The sequence below is a fragment of the Convolutriloba macropyga genome, chromosome 8 (genome assembly GCF_964194025.1).
Source record: "Convolutriloba macropyga chromosome 8, txConMacr16.3, whole genome shotgun sequence".
NCBI classification, from domain to species: Eukaryota; Metazoa; Xenacoelomorpha; order Acoela; family Convolutidae; genus Convolutriloba; species Convolutriloba macropyga.
Window position 1 is genome coordinate 48,825,799 of NC_134475.1, and position 16,242 is coordinate 48,842,040.

The 16,242-nt window shown below is 30.9% G+C and overlaps 1 protein-coding gene across 3 annotated transcripts in view; it reads right to left on the reverse strand.

Moving 5' to 3' along the window:
• The window catches only part of LOC142344782 (uncharacterized), a 140,926-nt gene that overhangs the window by 87,001 nt on the left and 37,683 nt on the right, over positions 1-16,242 (reverse strand). For all 3 annotated transcript variants that reach the window (XM_075396720.1, XM_075396721.1, XM_075396718.1), the window contains exons 5-6: positions 9,049-9,131; positions 8,648-8,743 (exon numbers count right to left, since the gene is read on the reverse strand). In XM_075396720.1, the coding sequence (XP_075252835.1) occupies positions 8,648-8,743; positions 9,049-9,131 (179 nt within the window). The remainder of the gene's footprint in view (positions 1-8,647; positions 8,744-9,048; positions 9,132-16,242) is intronic.

Consider the following 16,242-nt stretch of genomic DNA (forward strand, 5'->3'; position numbering starts at 1 on the left):
TAGATGTAGAATTAACTAGAGGATTTAGTAGAAATTCAACTGAGAGATCAGTGGAATTGGTTCCCAGATCAGCGGATTCCAGATCAACAAAGTTGCCACTACGAGGATCAGTGGAACTGGTTCCCAGAACTGTTATTGGCCAAACTGGGGAAATTTGTTCGTGTAAATATTATAATTTTGTATCATTTCTTATTAATAATGGAATAAATATAGAAAAGGTAAGAGAATATAAATTTATAGAAGAGTATAGATAATTTAAAATAAAAAATATGGAAAAGTAAAAAAAATCATTAAAAATTTAGATATTTTTAAAAATTATTTAAAAAAGAGGGATTTCACTCTTTAAGCGCGATAAATAGCGAATTTGTACTGGGGCATCACTCCGATAGGGGCGATTTCTCTCTTAAAGAGTGATTCGCTCTTAAAAGAGGGATTTCATTCTTAATTTGAAATTTTGTAAATTTTTTGTTTTTTGGAAAATTATTGTTTAAAATGAAAAAAATATGTCAAATTAGCTTTCTTTCATATTTAGCAACCACCATTAGTACAAGAAGTCAACAAGCTTGGTATAACATCGCATTACACATCGAATGAAAAGTGCATGTCATGCTAAAATGGCCGCCACCATTGACAAAGAAAGCCAACACCACTAACAGAATGAAATCAAACAAGTGAAAATTTTGAATATAAGATGCCCTTAAAAATTAGCTAGTAAGGTGAGTATTTATTAAAATTTTTATTTAATTTTTAATAAATTATGCAAAGAATTCAATTTAATAGAAGAATTTAATTAATATTTTACTTTCAAACCGGTGATAACTTGGGAAAGGATAACTAATTTTACGTTAAAAATCATGTCAGAATATTCTAGAAAAAATAGAATGTTCTAGAGTAGTTCTCCATGAGGGGACCTTTATTCTCCACGGCACTTTTTGGCTATTCATCATGAGTTTCACTTCACTACAAAAACTAGCGAACAATTTTAAACAACTTTCGTCGTTTGACGAGACCTTGATAACTGGAGCTTCATCAAATGCGTCTTTATCTACAGAAGAGTTGAACGGGTTGACAAATTTAACAACTCAACTGCTCGCATTTTTTAAAGGCCACACCCGACAATACTGCTGAAAACGAAATGGAGACTGGAAAACGAACTAAAACAGAACCCTTCCAGTTATTCCTCTCCAAGTTCAAGAAGGACCTACTAAATTATGAGCATCAGTAAACACTGGACAAGTTTGAAGTGAATGTGCCAGAATATTTATCTTTTCGTGATAAACTTAGGAATTCATTCAATGTTGGTGAATTTGAGTCTTATCTCACCACAGTCAATAACATGGAGGGAAAGCTGAATCGTTTATATCTACTGACAATTTCTGACAGAGGATACATATGGGGGAAAGTGAAACAAAATCATCAAGAAAACAATAAAGATATTCCCTGGAAACAACTACTGAACGATAAAGGATATTCCTACTCTACTGTCCAGAGTTATATCAACTTCTCTCAAGCATGTGAAAGCTATCCAAGGATCCTAGTCTCAACAGACTACTACTCAGAATGGAAAAAGTTCCTAACATTGTTTTTGGCAGAAGTTCAGAAGGATAGCCAGCTACAATCTAGGAGTAATTCTGAATAAGCTATAAACACATTTTCTCAAATCTTTATTAAATATGAACAAAATGAAGTGAATTTGACTTGAAAGAAGTTACAGCAAATAATAAATACAAACTCGAAAAATAGAACATATTTTCGCTTTCTTGTGGATTTGGACGATTTTATCATCTGAAAAAAGAATCTGTGGTTAATAAATTGGCAGCTTTTTAAAAAGCAGCGTTTTAAAAAGATGCTTAAAAAAGATGCTTTTTAAAAAAGATTAAGTTTTGCGGTGTCAAATAATGATCACATTTTGTGTATATAAAATTTGAAACAAAATGAAGCGTAACATATATTCTCGAACAACTGGATGGGGTTTGATTGCATTGTATCAAGTGGGAACCCGGAGGTTGATGGCAGAGCAAATCAGCACTGAATCAGTCTAAAGACGTTCTGTTTTTTAGGATGGCCAGTACTCAAGATAATACTAAAGATGTAATTGAAATCTTGGCTAAATATGTTGGTTGTAACTGAAATTTGGCCAATTATTAATGGTTAAAAAATGTTTAGAGTGTAGTCATAAATGTGGACTCCCTTTTAATTTAGCTTTTCATTATTCAATATATCATGAAGATAAAATTAGTAAATGTGCATGTGGTGATAAAACATTAAGTGGTATTTGTATCAATGAACTTGCTCAACGAAGTTGTTTTGCAAGTTCGCCGATGAAAACTGATTAATCTTTTAATGTTAATGATAATGTTAATGTTAATATTAATGATGATTTTAATGTTAATGATAATGTTAATGTTAATAATAATATTAAAGATAATGTTATGTTAATGATAATATTAATGATCTACGAAGTAGCTTTGCTAACGATGTTAATCAAAATCCAAATCCAAATCCAAATTTTAATGTTAGTGTCAATCCTAAAAATAATAAAGTTCTAACTAGAAGTTGTAATGAATGGAATTCTGTAAAACCACTAATTGATTTTGATGAGAGTAAGTATAATTGTAGATATTGTACTTCAGTTAGAGTTAATTGCTTATATTGTCCTTCTGTTGTGAAATATGATGGGATAAGGGCTCATGTAAAGAAACAACATCTAGATGTAGAATTAACTAGAGGATTTAGTAGAAATTCAACTGAGAGATCAGTGGAATTAGTTCCCGGATCAGCGGATTCCAGATCAACAAAGTTGCCACTACGAGGATCAGTGGAACTGGTTCCCAGATCTGTTATTGGCCAAACTGGGGAAAGTTGTTCGTGTAAATATTATAATTTTGTATCATTTCTTATTAATAATGGAATAAATATAGAAAAAGTAAGAGAACATAAATTTATAGAAGAGTATAGATAATATAAAATAAAAAATATAGAAAAATAAAAAAAATTATTAAAAATTTAGATAATTTTAAAAATTATTTAAAAAAGAGGGATTTCACTCTTTAAGCGCGATAAATAGCGAATTTGTACTGGGGCATCACTCCGATAGGGGCGATTTCGCTCTTAAAGAGTGATTCGCTCTTAAAAGAGGGATTTCATTCTTATTTTGAAATTTTGTAAATTTTTTGTTTTTTGGAAATATATTGTTTAAAATGAAAAAAATATGTCAAATTAGCTTTCTTTCATATTTAGCAACCACCATTAGTACAAGAAGTCAACAAGCTTGGTATAACATCGCATTACACATCGAATGAAAAGTGCATGTCATGCTAAAATGGCCGCCACCATTGACAAAGAAAGCCAACACCACTAACAGAGTGAAATCAAACAAGTGAAAATTTCGAATAAAAGATGCCCTTAAAAATTAGCTAGTAAGGTGAGTATTTATTAAAATTTTTATTTAATTTTTAATAAATTATGCAAAGAATTCAATTTAATTGAAGGATTTAATTAATATTTTACTTTCAAACCGGTGATAACTTGGGAAAGGATAACTAATTTTACGTTAAAAATCATGTCAGAATATTCTAGAAAAAAAGAATGTTCTAGAGTAATTCTCCATGTGGGGACCTTCAATCTCCACGGCACTTTTTGGCTATTCATCATGAGTTTCAATTCACTACAAAAACTAGCGAACAATTTGACCTTGATAACTGGAGCTTCATCAAATGCGTCTTTATCTACAGAAGAGTTGAACGGGTTGACAAATTTAACAACTCAACTGCTCGCATTTTTTAAAGGCCACACCCGACAATACTGCTGAAAACGAAATGGAGACTGGAAAACGAACTAAAACAGAACCCTTCCAGTTATTCCTCTCCAAGTTCAAGAAGGACCTACTAAATTATGAGCATCAGTAAACACTGGACAAGTTTGAAGTGAATGTGCCAGAATATTTATCTTTTCGTGATAAACTTAGGAATTCATTCAATGTTGGTGAATTTGAGTCTTATCTCACCACAGTCAATAACATGGAGGGAAAGCTGAATCGTTTATATCTACTGACAATTTCTGACAGAGGATACATATGGGGGAAAGTGAAACAAAATCATCAAGAAAACAATAAGGATATTCCCTGGAAACAACTACTGAACGATAAAGGATATTCCTACTCTACTGTCCAGAGTTATATCAACTTCTCTCAAGCATGTGAAAGCTATCCAAGGATCCTGGTTTCAACAGACTACTACTCAGAATGGAAAAAGTTCCTAACAATGTTTTTGGCAGAAGTTCAGAAGGATAGCCAGCTACAATCTAGGTGCATGACAGAACTACAATTTTCATAAATGATAAACAAGTGATTGGTTATTGAGAAATATAGTTAATATTAATATTGATATTGATATCCCTACAAATGATACATTAATATTGATATCCTTAGTGTTAATACATTATTATATTCACCTGATTATTAAGAGTTCAGACAGCTTAATAATTAAAATTAAAAGTGTTCAAGCATTCTGTAGTTGCACCCTCCCCCACAGTTGCCATTAAGAAAGGTCGAGCAATACTGCCGTAGCGTGATAAAGGCGAGTCAACCTCCTAACAAGACCTCTCAAGACTCGGCTCAAAGAAGTACCCAGGTATATACAATCACTCAGCTAAACATCATAGATCAATCGCCTCCATGGGTAAAATTAAAATTTTAAAGAAACTTGTTTCTTATTATCGATTTCTAATCATTTTTGAGTTATTTTCAGTCCATCCGACTCTATTGAAAAAAACTTTGTGAGATGATTAACCTGATTTATTTCAATATAGTTTGGCATATTAGATATGAAATTAGGCTTAAAACTAGCTTTGAGAACTTTTGGATATTAGCGTATGAAATACATAAATTATACTAGCTATGTACATTTTTGTACACAAAATTGTGCGTGTAATATGTATTTATAGTGGTGAATATAGTAGTGGATAAAACAAGGAAACCAACAAGCAGTAAAATTTGGCCCGATTCGACATGCGCGATTAGCGTTAGGAGAAAGGGTCAAATTTTACTGGTGGTTGGTTTCCTTGTTTTATCCACTATGGTTTCCTTGTTTTATCCGCAAAATTATTGTGAATTGAATTGAGATTAAAGATAGATCAAACTATTGATTTAAAGTGGGTTTTAAAATTTGATGCAATTTTGACTGAGATTGAGCTATTCTCACAGCTAATTTATACTTTTATCAAGCAGAAATAGCGTATATACAAAACCTTGTTAAAATAAAAATAAAAATTAAAACTTTATTGATGAATTTGTAGCAGTCGATCGCGCTCTTCCGAAAGACATTAATTTTCAGCTCACTTGAATCGGATGATAATTTCGTAAATGTAATTCTGAATAAGCTATAAACACATTTTCTCAAATCTTTATTAAATATGAACAAAATGAAGTGAATTTGACTTGAAAGAAGTTACAGCAAATATTAAATACAAACTCGAAAAATAGAACATATTTTCGCTTTCGTGTGGATTTGGACGATTTTATCATCTGAAAAAAGAATCTGTGGTTAATAAATTGGCAGCTTTTTAAAAAGCAGCGTTTTAAAAAGATGCTTAAAAAAGATGCTTTTTAAAAAAGATTAAGTTTTGCGGTGTCAAATAATGATCACATTTTGTGTATATAAAATTTGAAACAAAATGAAGCGTAACATATATTCTCGAACAACTGGATGGGGTTTGATTGCATTGTATCAAGTGGGAACCCGGAGGTTGATGGCAGAGCAAATCAGCACTGAATCAGTCTAAAGACATTCTGTTTTTTAGGATGGCCAGTACTCTGTTCATGTCACTATGAACACTACGCTGGCCAGTCTGATTTTTCAGTAAAATTTACTTGATGAAAAATAATATGTTCAGCTTAACTCCTGCCAACAAGGTTTGCTTTATATGCGATTCGAACTTCCGCGTGGGTACTTGTAACATTTAATTTGCGTAGCAAGTCGTAACCACTAATGGACTTCAATTAACGCAAACAGATGTTGACATACACAAACAATGAGATTGAAAGAAAAAAAAGAAGCGGTTTTCAGTGTACTTTTACAGTTTTTTGTACTCACGATTTTGACTTAGGGAACAATTTCAATCACATGGAAAACAGTTGGTCAAATCCGTCAAAATGTACAAGATCAATCAAGAAACCGAGTAAAAATCAAAAACAGTCGAGCAAACATTTGCAAAAAAATTAAAATCGTTAGAATAGAACTCGAAGACCTGTGCAAATTAATATCTAAAAAAGATGCCTAGTGCCGACATAATATAGCATACAAAAAACAGCAGGCAAAAAGATTGTGCCAATATAAAATTTGCAAATCTTTTCTGTTTCGTCTACACTCCAAGCTCAGTGGGCATATAACTTTTAATTCCCCCCAGGCGTACGTGCTATTTTTTACACACTTATTTTGCAACACGCTATATAACACCGCATAATTTCTAATTGGAAAAAACTTTGGGGGGGGACAAAACCGATCAAGTTTTGCCGACCCAAATTTTGCCCCCATTGAACAGAAACACATCAGTTGATAACTCAATGAAATCTGTATGGTATCATTGTTTTTAACAGAACAATTTGTTGTGAATGACTAGGAGTAGCGGTAGCATAGTTTCCAGTAGTTTAAGAAGGGCAAATAAGACCATCAGAACTTTGCAAAATAAATTTTCCGCGTTGAGTTATAAAAGCATCTATTTCAGACTTTACATTAGAGAAACATTGTGAACTTTAAATGTTATTGTCCAATGTTCAAAAATCAAAATCAATGTTTGAAAAAAAACTCCACGTTCAAGTAGTCATGACCACATATGTCAGGAGAGAATGCAGGCGGGATCGTCTCAAAGAACTGTGCAACGTAAATAGTAGAATGAGCGTTGCCCATCAAACACAATTTAGAGTAAAAAGAGAAGAAATTTAAAACTTTACTGCTTAAAAATACTCCAGAAATTGTTTTTAAAAACAAATTTAACTAAAATTGATAATAAAGCTTTGGTGATAAGGCAGGAGAGGTTGCATAGTTATTGGGGTTGGTGTAATTGGCGGCATAAAAATGAAGGAGGAGGAAGTGTCGAAAGTTGAATGGTATGAGGAGGGGGGGGGGGCGTATTTGGGGGTCCTCGTTTGGGGGTGGAGTCAAGGAATTGTTAGGGAGTCAAAGCTTCACAGAAAGACATTTTGAACTTGAAGGCTACTTGGCTTACTAATAAAATGATTATTACAGCCGTACTAAGTACCCTAATTTCTAATGTTAGGACTCAAAAACAGATTTATTTGTTCAAAGTCGAAAGTGATGTAGTAAGAAATTGATTCAGAGAAGACAAACTTGTAGAATAGTAGTACTTCTCTTCGAATCGTAAAAACCTGTAGAAAATCGATTTTTCTTCTCTGGAGTTGTTCAAGGACGCACACGGCTACAATAACTGGTTAAATTTCTTCTCGAAAGTATTTATTGAAAATTTTGGAGTTCCAAACTGTCTTGTAAAAGCTTTTTTAATTGAAAAACTATTGCATCTCCCACTATAAGAGAACAAAGATAAAAAGTTTTGAACAAGGATAAAAATTTTGTCAATAACGTGATAATGTGACAAAACTAGAAAACGCGAAAAATGGGCAAAAAGGTAAATTTTTAATAAAAAAGTCGTAAAATCTAGTAGTATCAAAGACAGAAAACCATAACTTAACGCATCAAACCGCAAAAAAGAGTAAATCTTAATTTAGTAAAAGGAAGAGCAAGAGAAAGCATTAATTCTTTGCTGACACTAAGCTTCAAATTGACCAAATTAAAAATAAAGAATGGAGGCAAAGTTCAATAAGCCATTACCTATTTAAAAATCAAATATTTTTAAAATGTCAAAACGACCATAAGCTTTCAAGTTAAAAACTAGATGCATTAGTTTGAAGCTGCATAGGAATCCATTTAAACCCATCACTTCTGTGCATTGATTTGAAAGGTTCCGTTATTTAATTAATACAAAAAACGATCGACTAATTTAATTTTAAAAAAAGACCGACTGACTACAATCCGAATTAGTTTTAGACTGTAACAGTCCAAGATTGGTCCAAAACTAGCCCTGCTAACGCTGTTCGTCTATTATGAAAACTTTTTTGAGTGTTATAGATATAGATAAATTGTTGGTTAAAAAATAAAAAAAAATGCTGCATTTTTGATAATCAACGAGTAAAGTAAGCAAAAACTGCAAATTTTTTATTAGAGAGCACTTTCACCGGAAGCTCATGTGGAAATAACCCTCTTTTGAGTCTACAATGATGGTGTTAATGGTGTTTGCGTGGGTACATCCAGAAAATTTAATCAAAGTGGACTTAAAACTTTTACACTGTTCCACCAAACCAAAAAGAAACAGTTAGAGGAAATCACTAATGATAATAAAAAGTTGCAAACGGCCTGGAGAACAAAAAATGTATAATTTAATCAGAGGAGGTTTAGTGTGCGTTTGCAGATAGAACTACATGAGGCCAATTTGAAGGACGTTACTATAACTGAAGTCATTAAACTGATTTATTCATGATGCTCATCCTTACTCAGATATCTGGGAAAGATCTTGAGCGCGATTTTACTAAATTTCGGATACAAGTAAATGAATACAGATAATTTAAATCTTTTACCTTTTAGTGAGTGCCTGTTCTGTGTTGCGTCTCTCTGACTCCTCCTTCAAGAATCGGTTTCTCAGATCAACCAGAGAATCTCTCACTTCCAGCAACCTGCACCCGATAAATCAATCCATCACAGCAATCCTCTTATCGTTGTTTTATTGTCATGATTTCTTCCGAGCCTCAATTATAAATGCATAAATTAAACTCAAAATTTAAGCGTAAATAAAGATGAGTAAAATTGCCGTTTTTGAGTTAAAATCAGTTACAAAAACGTTTAGATGAGCTCGTCTTTTGAAAAAAATACTAAGACAGCCGCAGTATGGTAGATTTAAATTTATGCATGCTGTATATTACACTGGAGAACGCATGGAAGTCCGGACATCAAAATTTTTTTCTGAAAATCCAATCTGTACCTGGACTCAATATTGGATCTGAGCTGTTGCTGTTGGTATTCTGAATCAGACTGGTGGTCTTGCGTTTTTCTGAAGTAGTCCACCTGAAAAAAAATTAAACATCCATTCGACCATTTGAAAAAAATGATAAATAAAATAACAAAAATTAGTTAAAAGCCAAGATTAACGAATCATTGATTTGCAGCTATATTTTTTGCTTCGGAAAAACGACAGTCGCTTAAGTTTTCTCAAATCTTTAAGGATAGCTAAAAAAGGAATTGTAGAAGGTATATATCTAAATACTTAACCTCTTGGTTTGACAGATAGAAATATTCCAAACAAATGCAAAAAAAAACAGGTTTGTCACGTGGGACAACACAGTTTTTTTTTCAATGGAAACCCTCGCTACTCACGCCTTTATCTGATGTTACCAAATCTTTTTAAGTTTAGATCTATTTATCAATCTTCTCTCCCTTAATCAGTTTCTGCCAAGTAAATTATATCCCCAACTTTATTATACACAACAAAAAATGAAAATAATTCATTCAAGATTCCCAATTATTTACCGCCTTGATCTGAAAATCTCAGAGTCACAATGATTGGATTATTTTGCCGAGTTCATATATATAAATCGGCAAAATAATCTATTACATATCTTGAGAATTTAAAATTTTAAGCTCTATTAGAAAACATTAATGACAACAGTAAGACAAACGTGGGTATCCGACTCTTATTCTTTTTTTCGTGATTCCGATAACAGATCACGACTGGGGCAAAAAATTATACCCAAAAAGTAACAACTAGAAAATAGCACATTAAAAAAACTGTGCCAGTTTTTCAAAGTTCTTAAAATAAGAGTCCCACACAACATGTTGTTTGAAAAGAGATAAAGCGTTAGCTAAAAAAAAAACCAAGAGCAAAAAATGACAACAGCAAATTTACTAAAATTCTTTCAACTAAAGAAAAACCTGAGCGGCAATGGACAAAAGTTGCTGAAAAACATTTTAGCTACTCGGTGATGAAATCAAATTTAATCAATTCATAGCAATATATAGTGGAAAATTGCAAACATTATTAAACAAACCTTTGTTCCCTTCAAAGTTTAAGCCTAAATCAATTAATACGAAACTAATACGAAGCTCACAATACTATCTATAAATCTAATTTCAAAAGCAAAGAAAACTATCGAGATTAAGGCTACAATTTTAAATTACATATTTAAGCAGTTACCCATCTGTAATCTTTGAGACCTTTTTCACTATGCTAATTTTCTTTGTCTATCTCAAAAATTGCTTCAGCCATTTGCTTACATGAAGCGGGTGCGCTTGTGATGGCCAAAATTCTGATGACCAAAATCAATTGCACTCAAAGTTTATAAGGAAACAAGAAAAGGTTTTTTCGTAGAGAAGAGGATCCATTGATGCTGTTAGCATTATAGCAAAAATAGTTACAGCATCTACTCGTTCACATTAGATTACAACCAGAAAATCTTCAGTTTTCTAGACTCACGAAAAATTGATGTCAATTTCGATAGAAAAATTTTTTCCAAACGAATAGTTTACGAACCAAAAAGGCATGTTTTGGTCTCCTAATACCTCAACTTGTATCTGAAAAACATAAAAACAGCAAAAATATTGTTTGTGCTGCAATAACAACGGCTCTGCGGTACCCCAAAAGTGCTTTTGTGAGCCCCATTTTTTATTCCATATAACTAAAATTTTATTTTTAACAAAAAAAATCATGAGTATGTGAGTACAATGAATGATCTGAGAAAACAGATAGGCAGTTTAATTCTGCAGAACTCGCAGTTGGCCCTGAGAAAAAAAATAGTAAACTTTGGCTGACTGCTGCAAAAGAAACTAATTTTGAACAGTTTAATTCAACTAATGCAACAATTTTTAAATTGATATTATTGCCTAATAATTCCCGGGTCACCGATCATACAACATTTTTTGATATCGTACTAGGTCATATATGATCTGTATGAATTCTTGGTAATCATACAAGGATCATAAATGATTTCCTAGAAATCATACAGGGATCATACAAAAATTTTCAAAGCCTGAAAACTGTGTATTTTTTATTTTCCATATAAGTTGAAAAAAATTCTTGCAAATTATACAAAGTCAATTATGAAGCATAGAACAAGGATTGGTGTCAGACATTCTCGTATCATGTAGTCAGAGGACTTATCTAATTATTATATCGCATTTGCAGTCCACATTTCATTATTTGTATGCGCTAAAAATTAACTTTGCAATTTGGACATGATCATAAAACGAATTTGAGGTCACAAGCAATTTTTTTAAATAATTTTTTATAAATAAGCATTTTTAACTATAAACCGGCTTCAGATTATATCAAAACTTTAGTTATCTATTCGGACTTGCTCTTTTATTTAGTGCCCAACTTTGCACATGATACTGTACGTTAGGCTCTTTTGGCGGATCATAAATTGATGCCGGGGAATCACATAGCTCATGTCCTACCGAAAAAAATTAAGAAATCAAAAATGCTAAACATAGCCGGCAGATTGCCGGAATAGCTGCGAAATAGACTTGCGTGCCGTAAAATACAGATGGAAAAAGATACAGAAGTGAGTTGATAATAGTTATCGCCGCCGCCTATAAAACTTACAAGTTTATTTCAAAGGAGGTTGTTTTTGGGTGCAAAAAAAGTTTCCCTGTCGCGCCTCGCACCGGCGATCTCCGGATTAACAGCCAGTCGCCTTAACCACTCGGCTGTCGGACCATACAATCTGTTTTCTTACAATCAAATTTGTTTTAGGAACAGATTCTGTTTCTGAATAACCGCAATTTAGGTCACGCAGACAGCGTGAAATCAAGCGCGAAAAAGCCATTTAGGCAGTGACGAGACAGAATGTTCTAGAACAAATGTAAAACGAAAATGAAGCGTCAGACGACGAAACAAAAAAAAACCAAGAGCACCGCAATATAGCTACGCTCAGCTTACAGCTTCGCAGCTATAAAAAAGATTTATGAAAAATATATGATTCTTGGTAATCATACTAGGGTCATACATGATTTCATTGGTAATCATACAAAAATACTTTATGATTTTTTTGCTTTCATACAAGGATCGTACTGAGAAACCAAGTTTGGACAGTATGACATCATTTATGATTCTTGTATGAAATCAAAGAAAATTCAACCAGGGTTATGCTAAACTGGTAACACAATACCGAATGCAACATATGACACAACTGTTATGGTTTTGATGCATAAAATAGATCAGATTACTTTTTCAACAAAATACCATTCGGATTCTTAAATTTGAGAAAATCATAGTTTTTTAGAATGAATACTTCAAATTAATGACAAACTTTAAACTAGATGAAATTTTTAATTAAAATACATGTAATCTGATACAAAAACTGAACTTTCAACAAAGAGCACTACTGATAACCGAGCAATAGCTATTCCTTTCAATAGGTTGGCCTCATCAAACAGTTTTATAAGTTCGTGAATAATTTACAGACAGCAGCTGAAAATCTTGGAGCACCAAATGTTAGACAATTTTTCTCCTCAATGATAATCTTATTCGGTTTCTGTACGGTTGAACTTATATTTATGGAAGCCAAAATAAATGACAACATTCTTCATATTAGCGTTTATTTGCTTTTAAAATGCCTAAGCCTGATGTAAATTATTGTGCAGTTCAACCAACAAATGAATAATTTTCCTCTTGTAAAAACAACACAAAAAGAAACGTTTTTCTGTTCCGCATACGAGACGTTTTAAAAGGTGCCATTCAGCTAAACAGTTATCTCGCTGGTACTTTCCCTTGATAAATTGTCTTTAAACAGAGAGTTGTAATAAAAAAGCCAATTTATAAATTTTTATATTATTTATTAAGTCAGATAAAAAAACTGAAGATAATAGGGAAATAAAATGTTAATAAAGAGCATGTAAATTATGTTTCAGATTGTTGGCTTATCAAAACTAACACAGAGGTTGTTTGGATTCACTGTTAAAAAAACATTCTTCTATATCAAATCTTCTCGGTTCAGTCAAATTCGAATTTGCTTTTAAGAGAATTTCGGGTTAAATCGATTCTTACTTATATATTTATTTCAAAAAATTCTAGGACCGTTCTCAAAAAGATCTTCAAATTGAATTGTTTTTTGAACGGCTCATAGGATAAGGCCAAATTAATTCCACATGATATAATAACAACAGGGCATGTTACGACCATATTAAGGGGGTTAAGCTGACACACTTCGCTCAACAAATTTTTCGAAACAAATGTTTCAATATCTTAGCATGAGTGAGATTTTTCTGGAAAAAAATAAAACGCCCGCGAAACAACAGAGTTTTCATTACGCGTCTTTAAGGAAAAGTTTATTTTAATTCCTTTTATTGTATGGAGAATGTATCATGTAGTCAGAGGACTTATCTAATTATTATATCGCATTTGCAGTCCATATTTCATTATTTGTATGCGCTAAAAAATTAACTTTGCAGTTTGGACATGATCATAAAACGAATTTGAGGTCACAAGCAATTTTTTTAAATAATTTTTTATAAATAAGCCTTTTTAACTATAAACCGGCTTCAGATTATATCAAAACTTTAGTTATCTATTCGGACTTGCTCTTTTATTTAGTGCCCAGCTTTGCACATGATACTGTACGTTAGGCTCTTTTGGCGGATCATAAATTGATGCCGGGGAATCACATAGCTCATGTCCTACCGAAAAAAATTAAGAAATCAAAAATGCTAAAAAGATTTATGAAAAATATATGATTCTTGGTAATCATACTAGGGTCATACATGATTTCATTGGTAATCATACAAAAATCCTTCATGATTTTTTTGCTTTCATACAAGGATCGTACTAAGAAACCAAGTTTGGACAGTATGACATCATTTATGATTCTTGTATGAAATCAAAGAAAATTCAACCAGGGTTATGCTAAACTGCTAACACAATACCGAATGCAACATATGACACAACTGTTATGGTTTTGATGCATAAAATAGATCAGATTACTTTTTCAACAAAACACCATTCGGATTCTTAAATTTGAGAAAATCATAGTTTTTTAGAATGAATACTTCAAATTAATGACAAACTTTAAGCTAGATGAAATTTTTAATTAAAATACATGTAATCTAATACGAAAACTGAACTTTCAACAAAGAGCACTACTGATAACCGAGCAATAGCTATTCCTTTCAATAGGTTGGCCTCATCAAACAGTTTTATAAGTTCGTGAATAATTTACAGACAGCAGCTGAAAACTTTGGAGCACCAAATGTTAGACAATTTTTCTCCTCAATGATAATCTTATTCGGTTTCTGTACGGCTGAACTTATATTTATGGAAGCCAAAATAAATGACAACATTCTTCATATTAGCGTTTATTTGCTTTTAAAATGCCTAAGCCTGATGTAAATTATTGTGCAGTTCAACCAACAAATGAATAATTTTCCTCTTGTAAAAACAACACAAAAAGAAACGTTTTTCTGTTCCGCATACGAGACGTTTTAAAAGGTGCCATTCAGCTAAACAGTTATCTCGCTGGTACTTTCCCTTGATAAATTGTCTTTAAACAGAGAGTTGTAATAAAAAAAGCCAATTTATAAATTTTTATATTATTTATTAAGTCAGATAAAAAACTGAAGATAATAGGGAAATAAAATGTTAATAAAGAGCATGTAAATTATGTTTCAGATTGTTGGCTTATCAAAACTAACACAGAGGGTGTTTGGATTCACTGTTAAAAAAACATTCTTCTATATCAAATCTTCTCGGTTCAGTCAAATTCGAATTTGCTTTTAAGAGAATTTCGGGTTATATCGATTCTTACTTATATATTTATTTCAAAAAATTCTAGGACCGTTCTCAAAAAGATCTTCAAATTGAATTGTTTTTTGAACGGCTCATAGGATAAGGCCAAATTAATTCCATATGATATAATAACAACAGGGCATGTTACGACCATATTAAGGGGGTTAAGCTGACACACTTCGCTCAACAAATTTTTCGAAACAAATGTTTCAATATCTTAGCATGAGTGAGATTTTTCTGGAAAAAAATAAAACGCCCGCGAAACAAAAGAGTTTTCATTACGCGTCTTTAAGGAAAAGTTTATTTTAATTCCTTTTTTTGTATGGAAAAAAGCAAAGTTGAGTAAATAGTGTTCAGATAAAAGAATGGTTTATTCATTGATGAGTTAAAAAAATATTTTAGATAGTAAAAAAAGCTGATCAAATAGAAAAATCAATAGAAGTACACAAAGTTAGTTAGATCATATTTTTCCTCGGAATTTCCCAAAAAGAAATCTGAAAGCTAGATACATTTTCTTGTATAAATTTCAAAATATAATTGTCCAACAAGTAAAACAATTTAATTAGCCCTATGAGCATTTGGGTACTCAACTAAAATGAGCAATGTATCAAACAGTTCTATTTGTTTCCATTTGGTTTAATTGACCCAAAATAGTTAAAAATTTCTATGAATTTGCACATTATATTTTGCTATAAGAGAACGTCTTTTTAGGAGCCTCTTCATTGCCTTATTTTGATAAAAATCACGATTTAGTATCTCTCCATTTTCTTTATTTTGTTAAAAAATCAAAGTCTATCTACTTTTTCAAACGCAACGAATACGCCAGTTTATATATATGTATATATATATATATAAATATATATATATATATATATATATATATATATATACATATATATATATATATAATATATATACATATATATATATATATATATATATATATAAATATATATATATATATATATATATATATGTATATATATATATATATATATATATGTATATATATATATATATATATACATATATATATATATATATATATATATATACATATATATATATATATATATATATATATATTTATATATATATATATATATATATATATATATATATATATATATATATATATATATATAATATATATATATATTATATATATATATATATATATATATATATATATATATAAATATATATATATATATTTATATATATATATATATATATAATAATATATATATATATATATATATATATATATATATATATATATATATATATATATATATATATATATATATATATATATATATTATATATATATATATATATATATATATATATAATATATATATATATATATATATATATATATTATATATATATATATAT